Here is a 13,538-nt window from a genome sequence, read left to right as displayed (position 1 = left end):
CAATGGTCCTTTTGGTTCTGTGGGGGCCCCCAGGGTCACCATGGTCTCACTGGTTCCATGAGGCCTCATGGCAGAAAGCTGTTGATGTCAAGTGTGGCCAGGATGAGCCATTGCTGGCACTGAAGCCCCTCTCTTGGGGGCCTGCTAACAGCGCTCCAAAAAGAGCCCTTGGAGCTCTCCTGGGCCAGCGACTCCCTCTGAGTGGGGCCTCTCCCAGCCGGGAACTCTCTGCCCCGGCCCCCCTCACAGTTCCCCCCAGAGCAGTCCAACCCTGCTCGTGCACAGCGGGGTCCCCTGTCCCACCGGGTCCCCCCCGCCCCCAGCACCGCAGCCTCCCCCAGAGGATGTTCCACGAGATCGACCCCAGAGCCTGACACGGGGACGGGGGGCCGGGGCCCTGGGGGTGGCACAGGGGGACAGGGACCCCCCGGCAGCATCCCCGTGTGCCCCAGGGCCAGAGCCTGGGCCAGGGCTCCTTCACCCTGGTACCAATGAGGCCTTGAGAGCGCTGAAAAAATCCCCAGCAAGGGATCAGCAAAAACCAGATTGAATATTAAGGGACAGCAGCACAAAGTTCCTTGGCAAGAGTCACTCTGCTCCTGACTGGACACTTCAGGCACACCAAAGAAACAAAGCAACAACAAAACCAAACCAAATCCAGGAAATCAATCCAGAAATGAACTGAGAACTGTCCCTGTGTGTGTGACATAAGGACAATGAGGGCAAGGATGAAAGGAATACGGCCCAATAGGTTAACAGAGCTCAAACTTAACTTGACTAAACTTATACCTTAACCTTAACTGATACCTTCAACTTCACAATTTAGGCAAAAGAACAGCACTTAACAGTATTTAACCTAACTTATAACCTATGACTTTGCAATTTAACAGTCGAATAACACTTAACAATATTTAACTTAGCTAATAGCTTAAACTTAACAACTTAGTAAAAGAACAACTCTTCGGAGCATTTAACTTTACTTAGACCTTCTGACTTAACCCTTACTGATATCTGGATATCTGACTGACTCAGCTATCCAAGGCACTCAAACCCCTCAGAGAGCAGCATTTCTGCCACATTTCCCAGACACGGGCACTCCTGTGTGCACACAGACACAAAGAGTCAGTGCAAGGCACCTGGGAGAAATTCCCCTGAGGGCAGGAAATGCTCCTTGTGGATCCTTTGGCATCTCCCCAGCGGGTGAAGGGTTGAGCCTGGAGGAGTGGGGGGATCGGCCCAGGCTCCGTCGTTGTTGGGGATCCCCGAGTGCAGCAAACGGGAGAGTTCCCGGCTGGGAGAGGCCCCACTCAGAGGGAGTCGCTGGCCCAGGAGAGCTCCAAGGGCTCCTTTTGGAGCGCTGTTTGCAGGGCCCCAGAGAGGGGCTTCAGTGCCAGCAATGGTTCATCCTGGCCGCACTGGGCACCAACAGCTTTCTTTGGCAGTGTGAGAACAGGGATGTTGTGCCACGGAGGGAACAAAACCATTTCCCAGGGCTGCTCCTACAGAAAGCAGGAGCTGGTTGGGCAGCAGCAGTGCCTGGGGCAGACAGTGTTTGTGATGAGCTGCAGAGGAGCTGAGCCCAGGGGCTGTTGGCCAAGGCCGAGGCCCAAGGAGCATTTCTCAGCTGGCAGGGCGGCCTGAGAAGGGGAGGGGGGAATGCAGCAGCACAGGGCCCATGGAACCATGGGACCATTGTGACACTGTGGGGCCCTGTGAGACCAAGGGACCATTGTGACACTGTGGGGCCTCATGGAATCATGGAGAGCACTGTGACATTGCTGGATCTCATGGAAACAAGGGGACCATACTGACAATGTGTGGCTCCATGTAATATCGGGATCCTTGTGACACTGTGAGGCCTCATCAAACCAAGGGTCCGTTGTGAAATCTCGGGGCCTCCTGAAACCGTGGAGACCATTGTGACACTTTGGGGTGTCCTGAAACCAAGGAGCCGTTGTGACACTGCTAGACTCCATGGAGCCAAAGGTCCATTGTGACATTGCAAGGCCTCATGGAACCATGGAGAGACCATTAGGACACTTCACAGACTCATTGGAACCAAGGGGCCCATTGTGACACTGCAAACCCCCAGGGTCTAAAGGTCCATGGTGACATTGCAGGGCTCATGGAACAGGGTCGACACATGACATTGTGGGGCCTGTGGAACCATGGCAACCATTGTGACACTGCAAGGCCTCATCGAATTGTTGGGACCATTGTGACACTTCGGGGCCTTATGGAAACTGGGGGCTAATGTGACATTGTGAGACACCATTGAACCAAGGGTCCATTGTGACACTGCAAGTCTTCCTGTAATCAAGGAGTGTTTGTGACACTGCTGGATCCCATGGAAACAAGTCACCATTAGGGCACTGTGGGGCCTCACAGATCCAAGGCATCATTGTGACACTATGGGGTTCCACAAAACCAGTGGAACACGGAACAGGTTTGGCTGGTTTGGCCTCCCATGGGCTGCCTAACTGGTCCAGATGACCTTGGCATGTTGGGGGTCTCTTCTCATCTGCTGCTGAAACACTGGGGCTCTGTGCTTTCCTTCCTATGGAAAAGAACTGTCCTTCTTCTCCAGGCACCCATGGCCAGAATTGGGATTTCACCTCCAAATTTCCTTATATCCAGGGATTGTTAGCATAGGAATATTGCCAGGACAAATCTGTCTATCAGTGGTTTCACAAGGATCACTTCCCATCTGTCCCCAAAACACTGGGGAAGGCTTTGTGCTTTCCTTCCTATGGAAAAGAACTGTCCTGCTTCGCCAGGTATCCATGGCCAAGATTGGGTTCCACCTACCCTAAATTCAAAGACTGCTTCCAGACAAAGTCTGCCTTTCCTGACAAGTCTGAATGGCCTTGGCCTAGTGAGGCTCTTACCTGCCTTCCACACACAGTGGCTCTGTGCTTCCCTTCCTGTGGAAAATAATTTTCCTTCTCATCCAGATGCCCATGGCCAGAATTGGGATTTCACCTGCAACATTGCCTTACTGTGAGAGACTGGAGGAGACTGTTGGCTCAAAACATTTCATGTGTGGGGGAGAATGGGGCAGGTCCAGCCTTGCCCTGCCCTGGAACCCCAATCCCCCCAGAGCCTCTATCCCAGCCCAGCAGTGGCTGCCAGTCCCTGGCACAGCACAGGCAATGCTCCACAGCCACCTCTGCAGCCCCCAGCCCAGCTCCTGAGGGACCAAATGAGCCCAAGGCCCACCTGGGGGAAGGGCCCAGGGAGACCAAGGGGTATTGAAGGCTGACCACAAGGCAAGCACACATCTTGACCCTGGATCCTCTTGGAATTTCCATCTGAACACTGCTGGAATCCAGGAGTTGCGAGCTCTGTGTATGCTTCTCTCAATCTTATTTTTCTTTCTCTCTCTCTTAGAAAGAGGTAGAAAAATGCTTCATTTTTGTCCTCTTGCAAATTTTGATTAACATGAAATTGCACAGGCTTAGAGTTTGTGAAGTTGAATGGGCCAAATTAATGTTTTGAGAAGTGTTTTTTTCTTGATTGAATATCCTATTAAAACATTTGCGAAAATTTCTTTGATTTTCTAAAGTTGCCAGTAAAGGCTGTTTGGTTGTTTTCAGCTCTTGAGGATTTCCTGTCAGTATTTCTCCAGTGTATCCAACTTAGGGTACAGAAACAATTGTAATTCTTCTTAAATGTCTCCTTGAGAGAGTTTTTTAGTGGATGGGGGTCAGGGCTTGTGTGTCCTGCTTGGCACAGCCCAGGCAGGGCTTTCCCAGCCACGTTCCACACTCCATTGCCCAGCTGGAGCCGCTGGTGCCTCTGAGTTGTGCTGCCCCAGCCCCAGGGACGCTCTCCTTGTCTCCCCATTCCCCCTCGGTCTCTGGGCAGGGATGGCCTCAGTGGGGGCTGCTGACATCCTCAGCAACTTGGAGGCTTCTGCTGAATTTCACTGCTCCAGAGGCTTGTTCAGCCTCCAGCTCTTCAGTGCAGGAATTCAGTGTCCCAGGGCTCATGAACATTCATAACATCTTAACAAGCCAAGCCTCTGGGAATAATTTGATTTTAATTTTCAAATCCTTTGTGGTTAAGTAGATGGCAGTAGTGTATTCAAACTACATACCTGATATTTAAAAAGACAGCGAGAAAAGATTTTTAAAGTCCTGTTTAGTTTTCCTTTCCTGTTAATTCATTGATATGTGCAATCTCCAATTCACACTGAACCCAAGTACTTCCTCATTCAGTTTGAATAGATATGAAAATCAAGACCCTTCATGGCTGACAATCAATCAGACTCTGTCCCTACCCCCGCCCCACCATTTCCCCCATGCAAGCCCTGGCACTCACAGCAGCCTTGAGCAAATCTGAGCTCCCTCCTGCCCAGGCTGCACCTGCAGCTTTCAGCTCCTTGGCTCCAACTCCCACCTGCTTTCCTTGGAGAAGGAGCTGCCCGAGACACAGAGGGATGTTCATTTATTGTCAGCCAGCAAAGCCAAGGGAAGGCACAGCTCCATCCAATGCAAAAGTCATTCCTCTGCTGGATATTAAATCCACTTTGCACAGCAGACAGTCTCAGAGCAATGGAAAACACCTTCTGTGCCCAGCACAGATCCCAAGGTCCCCCCAAACCCTCCCTGCCCCGATTCTGCCCAGATTTGCTCTTTGCACACACGAGTCACAGGCTGAAGTCAGGAGCTCCCTCCATGCCCAGAGGGAGGAAAAGAGAGAAAGGGCATGAAGAGCTCTCCTGTGCAGAGCCAAGGTCCAAGTGCAGCCACTGCAGTGGGAACCACAACTCATCAGGTTTGTGTCCTTTGGGCTCAGGGCCTGGTGACACTCAGAGGCACAGAAAGGTTTCTTGCCAACAAACACAAGTTGAACATTTGAACAGTTTAATAATGATCACAGCTCTTCTCTCACCTCTCTGGGATGTCCCAGATGCATCTGACATGTCCAGATCCCCAGGGGATTTCTGTACTGGAACACTTTTAGACAGAGACATAAGAAAAAGTAATTCTGTGACAGATATAAAGACAATTGGGATATTTACTAATGTCATATTTATTTGAACATCAGAAAATTGGGCAACTCCCCGGAGGTCAAAGCATGAAACCAGTCAGTTGAGAGGCACTTGAATGACCAGAGAACACCTGGAGGAGGAAATCTGGGAGCAATGAAAAAGTCATAGATCCATCTGGTCTAGTGAAGAGATGTACTTAGACATGGCAATTTAACCAGGACAGACGGAAACACCTGATGGAAAAGAGATGTTAAATAATAGACTGAATATTGGTGACACAAGTTGATGGAAAGATCAGTGTTTCTTCCCCTGCCATCAGAATGCTTCCAGGAGTCCCCCTTTTCTGATGGGAAAACATTGCCATTTCTTAAAAGGACTCAAATGACCCAGATAATAATGATTTCCTTGCATATTATGAAACTAAGAGTTATTAACTCCTGTGCCCCTTTCCAGGCAGACATCAGCTGTGTCCCCATGAACAGGCAGTGCCACTTGTGCCCTGAGGTGCCCAGCTGGGATTGGATCTCTCCCAGAGCACCTGAGGGAGAGCAGAGCACCTTGCAAGCTGCAGGTCCCTGCCAACCTCGCAGGGCTCCTGTCCCATCAACATCTGCTCTGCTCCAGTCTGAAACAGGGCCCAGCATGGTGCCGGGATCATCAGAGAGCTGAGGTGTGTGCTGGAATTCAATGGCCTCCCCATCCCGCAGCAGCCCTGCGTTTCCCTCCTGCAGCCTTGGTCTCCAGCCCAGCCATGGAGGCTCTTTGGGCTCTGGAGTGTTGCTGCAGCCCCCAAGGGCAGCTGAGCTCTGCCTCTGGCACAGTCAGGCCTGGCCAGCGAAGGCCATGCTCAGCAATTGCTTGTGTGTGCCTGGCCTTGCTGTCAGCCCCGGCAGTGGCTGCGTGGCCCCTTTGTGGCCCTGTGCTGGCCCAGCCATGGTGGCCCAGTCCCTGTGCAGGCCCAGCCCAGGCCAGGAGCATTGCGGCTGGGAACGGCCCCTGTGCCGCGGTGCCCACAGCAGCCTTGGGGCTCTGTGCCCCATGGCCTCCCTGCTGGGCAGCCTCTGCCAGCTCCTGCAGAGCCCCTGGCACCTGTGGGGCTGCACAGGCAGCCCTGCCCCGGGCTCTGACGGCCTCTGGGCCAGCAGAGAGGCAGCCAGGGCTGGCCATGGCCAGGAACAGGCCCTGAGCCCTGCAGGAGGATGGAGCTGGGCCACAGCCAAACTCAGCCCAGGCCAAAGCTGGGCTCAGCAGCCAGGGCTGCCAACGCATGGGCACAGAGGCTGGCGCTGACAAATGTCCTGGGCCCCCTCCCTGCTCTGTCCATGCCACCAAGGGCACAGAGCTGCCTCCTCTCTGGGCCACTTGCCTGTTTGCAATGCCTTGCACAGGCACTGGCCCTGCCCCACAAGGCCTGGCCTGAGTCCTGCCCCTGCACGCTCAGCCAGGCTGAGATGGACACTGATGGTTTCTGGGCCAGGCTCTCTGAGCCCAGCCCAGCTCCCTGCAAGCTCTGCCAGCTGCCCTGAGCTCTGGGCAGCACCAAGGGCCTCTCTGAGCCCAGCCCAGCCCAGCCCAGCCAGCTCTGGCCCCACAGCTCTGCTCAGGCCAGGCTGCTCTGGGCACTGGCCCCACGGCCTCAGCCCCTGCCAAGGGGGAAGGTGCTTGGCCAAGGCCAAAGGAGGCTCCCTGGCTGCCCTGCTCCCCTCGGCCTGAGGTGCTGAGAGCTCTGCAGCCCCTGCTGCCATCCCATCTGCCCAGGGCAGCACAAGAGCCCCGGCCTTGGGGCCCTCAAGAGCTGCTCCTGCTCCAGGCCCAGGGCCCATGCCAAAGCTGGGACAGCAGCCACAAAGCTGTGCCCATTTCTGTTCATTGCTGCTGTGATGGGGATGGATCCTCAGCCACTTGGAGGATGCTGATGAATTTTATTACTCCAGAGGTCTCTTCTGTCTTGAGCTCTTCAGTTCAGGAATTCACTGAAAAAGTCTCATACACATGTGTTCAAAACAGCTGAACAAGAAAAGCCCCTAGGAATCATTTAAATGTTCAATTCTTCTCTGGTTAATGAAAGGGATTTCAGTAGTTTATTTAATGTGAATATATTTTATTGAAAACAATGCAGAGAGAACAGTTTTGTCCTGTATTCTTTTCCTGTTTATAGCTTGGTATCAGCAATGTCCAACTGATATTGACCCCCAGTACCTTCTAATGCACTCTAAAGAGATATATACAGATCAAGACCCTTCATGGCTGATAACACATGAAACTTTGTCCCCAACCCCCTCTCAACCATTTCCCTCATCCAGCCCCTGGCACTCCTATGGATCAGGAATGGTGTGGCCAGCAGGAGCAGGGCAGTGATTCTTCCCCTGTGCTCAGCACTGGTTGGGCAGCACCTCGAGTGCTGTGTCCAGTCCTGGGCCCCCCAATTTAGGAAGGACATGGAGGGGCTGGAGCGTGTGCAGAGAAGGGCAACAAGGCTGGGGAGGGGTCTGGAACACAAGTCCTGTGAGGAGTGGCTGAGAGAGCTGGGGTTGTTTCTCCTGGAGCAGGGGAGGCTCAGGGGAGACCTCATCACTCTCTACAACTCCCTGACAGGAGGGTGCAGCCAGGCGGAGGTCGGATTCTCTGCCCAGGGAACACAGGAAGGACAAGAGGACACAGCCTTCAGCTGCACCAGGAGAAGTTTAGGTAAGATATTAGGAAATATTCTTTACAATTCTTCATATTGGAATCACATTGGAACCCTGGGCTTTGGAATGGGCTGCCCAGGGAGGTGGGTGAGTCACTGTCTTTGGAGGTTTTTAAGGAAAGACTGGATGTGGCACTCAGTGCCGTGGCCTGGGTGACAAGGTGGTGTTGGGTCCCAGGTTAGACTTGATGCTCTCCAACATTTTTTGCAGCCTGGTTGATTCTCTGATGATTGTGACATTGCAGGGCCCTGGGGAAGCAAGGGGCCATTGTGACACTGCGGGGCCTGGTGGCACCAAGAGGACCATGGTGACACTGTGTACGACATGGCAGCACAGAGCCAAGGGGCCATGGTGACACTGTGGGGCTGGATGGAAGCAAGGAGTCCATGGTGACAGTCTGGGTCCTGGTGGAACCACAGAGTGCGACACTGCAGGGCCTTGTGGAACCAAGAGGCCATTGTGCCACTGCAGAACCAAGGAGAGCCTTGGGAGAGCTTGGGGACAATGGAATCAAGGGGCCATTGCTCCATTGCAGGGACTCTGGGAACTGAGGAAACAATTGTGACCCTGTGGTGCCCCATGGAACCAAGGGTCCCTGGTGACACTGCAGGATCTTGTGTCACCAGGGCTCCATTGTGACACTGCAGCACCAATGAATTCATTGTGGCACTCTGAGGCCTCATGGAGCCAAGAGGCCACTGTGACCCTGCAGGGCCTTATGGAACCATGCAGAGCATTGTGACAGAGCAGGACCTGGTGTCATGATGGGGCCATTGTGACACTGCAGGGCCCCATGGAACCAAGGGGGCAGTGCTGCTCCTCAGGGACTCATGGAATGAAGGAAACATGTTTGACACCGTGGTGGCCCTTGGGACCAAGAGGCCATTGTGACACTGTGGAACCAAGGAGAGCATTGCTGCACTGCCAGACCTCATGGAAGCAAGGATCCATTGTGACACTGCAGGGCCTTGGGGGACCACGGTGCCTTTGTGACACTGCAGGGCCAAAGGATCCAAGGGACTTTGTGACACCAAGGGGTTTCATGGAACCAAAGGGACATTGTGACACTGGGAGGCCTCATGGAACCATGGAGACCATTGGGACACCCTGGGGCCTCATGGAACTGTGGTGACACCAAGTTGGCGGGGAGTGTGGATCTGCTGGAGGGTAGGAGGGCTCTGCACAGGGCCCTGAACAGGCTGGATCAAGGGCCCAAATCCAACAAGGTGAGGTTTAACAAGTCCAAGTGCCGGGTCCTGCACTTTGGCCACAACAGCCCCTGCCGTGCTACAGGCTGGGGACAGAGTGGCTGGAGAGCAGCCAGGCAGAAAGGGCCCTGCAGGGACTGATGGACAGCAGGCTGGACATGAGGCAGCAGTGTGCCCAGGTGGCCAAGAAGGTCAATGGCTCCGGGCCTGGACCAGGAATGGTGTGGCCAGCAGGAGCAGGGCACGGATTCTTCCCCTGTGCTCAGCACTGGTTGGGCAGCACCTCGAGTGCTGTGTCCTGTCCTGGGCCCCCCAATTTAGGAAGGACATGGAGGGGCTGGAGCGGGTCCAGAGAAGGGCAACAAGGCTGGGGAGGGGTCTGGAACACAAGTCCTGTGAGGAGCAGCTGAGGGAGCTGGGGTTGTTTCTCCTGGAGAAGAGGAGGCTCAGGGGACAGAAGGCAGTGTCAGGGCACAGGTTGGACTTGATGATCTCCAAGGTCTTTTCCAACCTTGCTTATTCTGGGATTCTCTGAAACCACCCTTGGAGCAGTTGCAGGATGAGCCCTGGGCCTCCCCTTCAGCAGCTCCAGCAGCCCAGGTCCCTCAGCTTCTCCTGGCAGCCCCAAAGCCCATCCTGTCAGTCCTGCAGAGCCTCTGCAGCTCCTCCTCATTGCCCAGAACAGGGAGCCCCAGAGGCAGACACAGCAGCCCAGATGTGCCCCCCTGGCCTGGGGTGCCTCTGGCAAGGGAGCAGCAGCAGGCACTGCAGGATCCTGCAGACAATTCCTGCAGCACTTGTAGGACGATCCTGCTGCCCAAGGGACGTTCCCATGGGGCCAAGTCAGGAACTGCAATGGGGAGTGGGGCCAGAGAGGAAAGGGCAAACAGGGATGGGCTGTTTGCAGGGGAGGGAACAGGGCTGGGCAATGGGAAGAAATTTGTACCAGAGAAGAGTAAAGAAAGCAAAGGTGAAGGAAAGGAAATGGTTAGGGCATTTTGGGGGTGGCTGCCAGGCAGCCCTGGCTCTGAGCAACAGCGTCTGCAGTGGCACAGGAAACTCCCAGCTGATGGAAACAAACTTTCTGGCTGAGTGCAGAGGCCAGGACAAAGCTGAGTGGTTTTCCTGGTGTCCCCCAGGCCTTGCTGGCCCCAGGGGCTGATGGCATTTGTGCTCCCTCAGGTTCATGTCCCCACAGCAACAGCATGGGGGTGCTGCCCCTGCTGTGTGCAATGCAAACAGGGGCTGCTGAGGCAGTGCTGCCGTGTCTGTGTCTGCAAGGATGGGGCACCTGTGTGAGCTGGGGGAGAGGCCAGGGCTGCAGAGGGGGGATGTTGTTGGCAGCTGCATGAGGACGCTCTGGGTCACTGCCCTGGGCTGTGCAGCGCACTGGGCATGGATCAGCCCCTGCTCTGCTGCTCCTTCCCGTCTGCCCCAGGGCCCTTGCAGAGCCCCAGCCATGCTGTTTGCCCCCAGCCTGCCCACGGCCAGCCTGGGGCTGCTCACGGGGATTTCTGTGCTGAGCATTGCCCTGGCCGTGTTCTTGAGAGAGCCTGGGCAAGGAGCCTGGAGCCCCCAGGGCCTGGCCTGAGGCGTCAGCGCTGCTCCAGCAGTGCCCATGGCCTGTCCCTGCTGCAGCCCCAGCACTGCCACCCCCAGGGCTGTGCCCGGCCCCGAGAGCACTCAGGCCCTGCAGCAACACCAGGGCCAGCAGGGCAGCAGGGCAGGGCCACGGCAGCAGCACTGGCAACACCAAGTGCTGCTGCTGCTGGGCACAGCTGCTGGGCCAGCACTGATCTGCCCCAGCTCTGCACACAGACATTGCTGCTGCAGCTCCAGAGAAGGCAACACAAGGGCATCTCTGCAGAAAACTCTGCTGGGAGATCCTTTAGTTCCTCTAAAGCCACTGAGAGCACAACTCCCCACTGACACAGTCTGTGGCCACAGGGAAGGTGGAGAGAAACAAAATGAGAAATGGCACAAACACTGATATTTGTTTGTAGATAATCTGAAAAATTAAAACAATGGAAAAAACACCCCAAATCCAAATCAAGCATCATATATGACTTTTATTATAATTAATTTGGAGAAATTGGCCAGCAGTTTAACATTTCTGAAAGAATCCACTCATCACTCTCCACACTGCAGCCTTGAGCTCCTGGTTCCTCAGGCTGTAGATGAGGGGGTTCAGGGCTGGAGGCACCACCAAGTACAGAACTGACAGGGCCAGATCCAGGGATGGGGAGGACATGGAGGGGAGCTTCAGGTAGCTAGATGTACCAGTGCTGACAAACAGAGAGACCACAGCCAGGTGAGGGAGGCAGGTGGAAAAGGCTTTGTGCCGTCCCTGCTCAGAGGGGATCCTCTGCACAGCCCTGAAGATCTGCACATAGGAGAAAACAATGAACACAAAACAACCAAATCCTAAACAGGAAATAACTACAATAAGCCCAAGTTCCCTGAGGTTGGAGTGTAAGCAGGAGAGCTTGAGGATCTGTGGGATTTCACAGAAGAACTGGCCCAGGGCATTGCCATGGTACAGGGGCAGGGAAAATGTATTGGCTGTGTGCATGAGAGCATTGAGAAAGGCACTGGCCCAGGCAGCTGCTGCCATGTGGGCACAAGCTCTGCTGCCCAGGAGGGTCCCGTAGTGCAGGGGTTTGCAGATGGACACGTAGCAGTCGTAGCACATGATGGACAGGAGAGAATACTCTGCTACAATGAAGAAGAGAAAGAAAAAGACCTGGGCAGCACATCCTGTGTAGGAGATGTCCCTGGTGCGCCAGAGGGAATTGTGCATGGCTTTGAGGACAGTGGTGCAGATGGAGCCCAGGTCAGCGAGGGCCAGGTTGAGCAGGAAGAAGAACATGGGCGTGTGCAGGTGGTGGCCGCAGGCTACGGCGCTGATGATGAGGCCGTTGCCCAGGAGGGCAGCCAGGGAGATGCCCAGCAAGAGGCAGAAGTGCAGGAGCTGCAGCTGCCGCGTGTCTGCCAAAGCCAGCAGCAGGAAGTGCCTGATGCAGCTGCTGTTGGACATTTGCTGCGGCTGCACATGGGGATCTGTTCATGGAGAAAGGACAGTGACAAGTCAGGAGAGGCTGCTTGGAGCCAAACCTGGGCCATTCCCTGCAGACTGTCCCAATGGGACACACCGAGCCTTGTTCCTGCTCTGGGAAAACCTTCAGCCAGGTCCCTGCCTGAGCTCCAGTTGTGCTGGCTGAGTGTGCCAGGAGCAGCCTGGCCTGTGCGTGGGGGCTCTCGAGGAGCCATCCCTGCCCTGATGCCCTGGATTTGTGGCCATGAGGCAGAGGGACAAAACTAGATGTTAGGATTTGTCAGGGGAATCACTCCTAATGCAGAAAGTCTTGGTAGCATCTGCACTCCCAGTTCTATAGGACATGGATGGCAGGAGCTGGTTTAAGGAATTTTTCCTACCCACGCACCATTCCAGGCTCTCTGAGGTCACAAATCCCCAGCATTTCTGCTGCACTCAGAGTTTTCACTGAGAGATGGGAGAGGCAAAGGATTCCCTGTGGCTCAGGGAAGGTGAGGGGCTGGATGGGCTTGTTCCCAACTGCCCTGGCTTTGCACCTTTGGCTGCAATCAGAGCACAGTCACACTCCCGGTTCACCCTGGGATAAATCAGACCTGCCCAGAGTAGCGGGATCCCTGAGTGTCTCACCCTCTCTCAAGGTCTCTGGGCAAGGTCTCAGCACCCCCTTGTGCCAAGGACACTCACGGCTCCCTGGGCAAACCCAGCAGCATTTCCTCAGCTGTGGCAGCTCTGCCTTTCCCTGTGGGACATTCAGGGAACTCCCAGAGGCTCTGGCACAGATCTGCACCCAGGAGGGCAGCTCAGAGCCTGGCAGGGCACAGCAAGGAGATCCCTGGCTGTGCCCATGATGGGATCTCAGGGAGGGGGCTCAGCTCATTCCCCTTTGCCATGGACTGCTTTGCCCACAGCCCCACAGGTGCCAGTGAAGCTTGGACACCCCATTCCCATGGACAGCCCTGACTGGCAGGAATGCCAAGGGCAGTGCCTGACTCAGCTGCTGCAAATGCCAGAGCCTCCCTGAGAGCAGCAGATAACAGTGCCAATGTCAGGGCAGTGCAGAACCAAGAGCAGATGTTGTGGTGCTGTGCCTGAGAGGGCAGGGCAGAGACAGCCGGGCACTCAGGACAGTGTTCCCGTGCCCAGCTGTGCCCGGCACCTCCCACACACCAACAGTGCCCTCCTGCCCCAGCCCTGCTCTCTCCAGCCCCCTCTGCTTCCCTGAGCATCTCCCTGGGCCTGGACATTCCCTCCTGAGAGGAGCCTTGTCCCTGCCAGCGCTCACAGAGCCCATGCCAGCCTGTGTGCCCTGGCTGGGGCCCTACAGAAACCTGCCTGTGTGCAGGGCCCTGGCTGGGGCAGGCTCTGTGTGCAGCTGGGCAAGGCAGCTCAGGAGAGCCCTGCTGGGCCCTGCAGAGGTGATGCTGCTGCTGCGCAGGGCTGAGGAGTGGCTGAGGGCCCTTTGGGAGGCTCCCAGCAGAGACACTGACCACCCAAAGTTACAGTTCTGGAATCTCTCTGTAAATGCTCAAACATTCCTTTGATGATCCTGTGTGTCCCTTTCAACTCAGAATGTCCTGGGATTCTTGGAT

General features: G+C 55.3%; 1 protein-coding gene across 1 annotated transcript; it reads right to left on the bottom strand.

The window, feature by feature from the left end:
* Positions 1-5,573: 5,573 nt before the first annotated feature.
* Positions 5,574-11,931, bottom strand: LOC118700543 (olfactory receptor 14J1-like; the record flags this gene model as incomplete). The annotated part of the gene is made up of 2 exons (XM_054518069.1): positions 11,029-11,931; positions 5,574-5,606 (listed from the first exon to the last, which is right to left on the bottom strand). Coding segments are annotated over exons 1-2 (936 nt in total), but the record flags the coding sequence as incomplete, so codon positions are not given.
* Positions 11,932-13,538: the final 1,607 nt, after the last annotated feature.

This window comes from Molothrus ater, chromosome 31 (assembly GCF_012460135.2).
Source record: "Molothrus ater isolate BHLD 08-10-18 breed brown headed cowbird chromosome 31, BPBGC_Mater_1.1, whole genome shotgun sequence".
Taxonomy (NCBI): domain Eukaryota; kingdom Metazoa; phylum Chordata; class Aves; order Passeriformes; family Icteridae; genus Molothrus; species Molothrus ater.
This window is presented reverse-complemented; position numbering and strand designations above follow the sequence as displayed.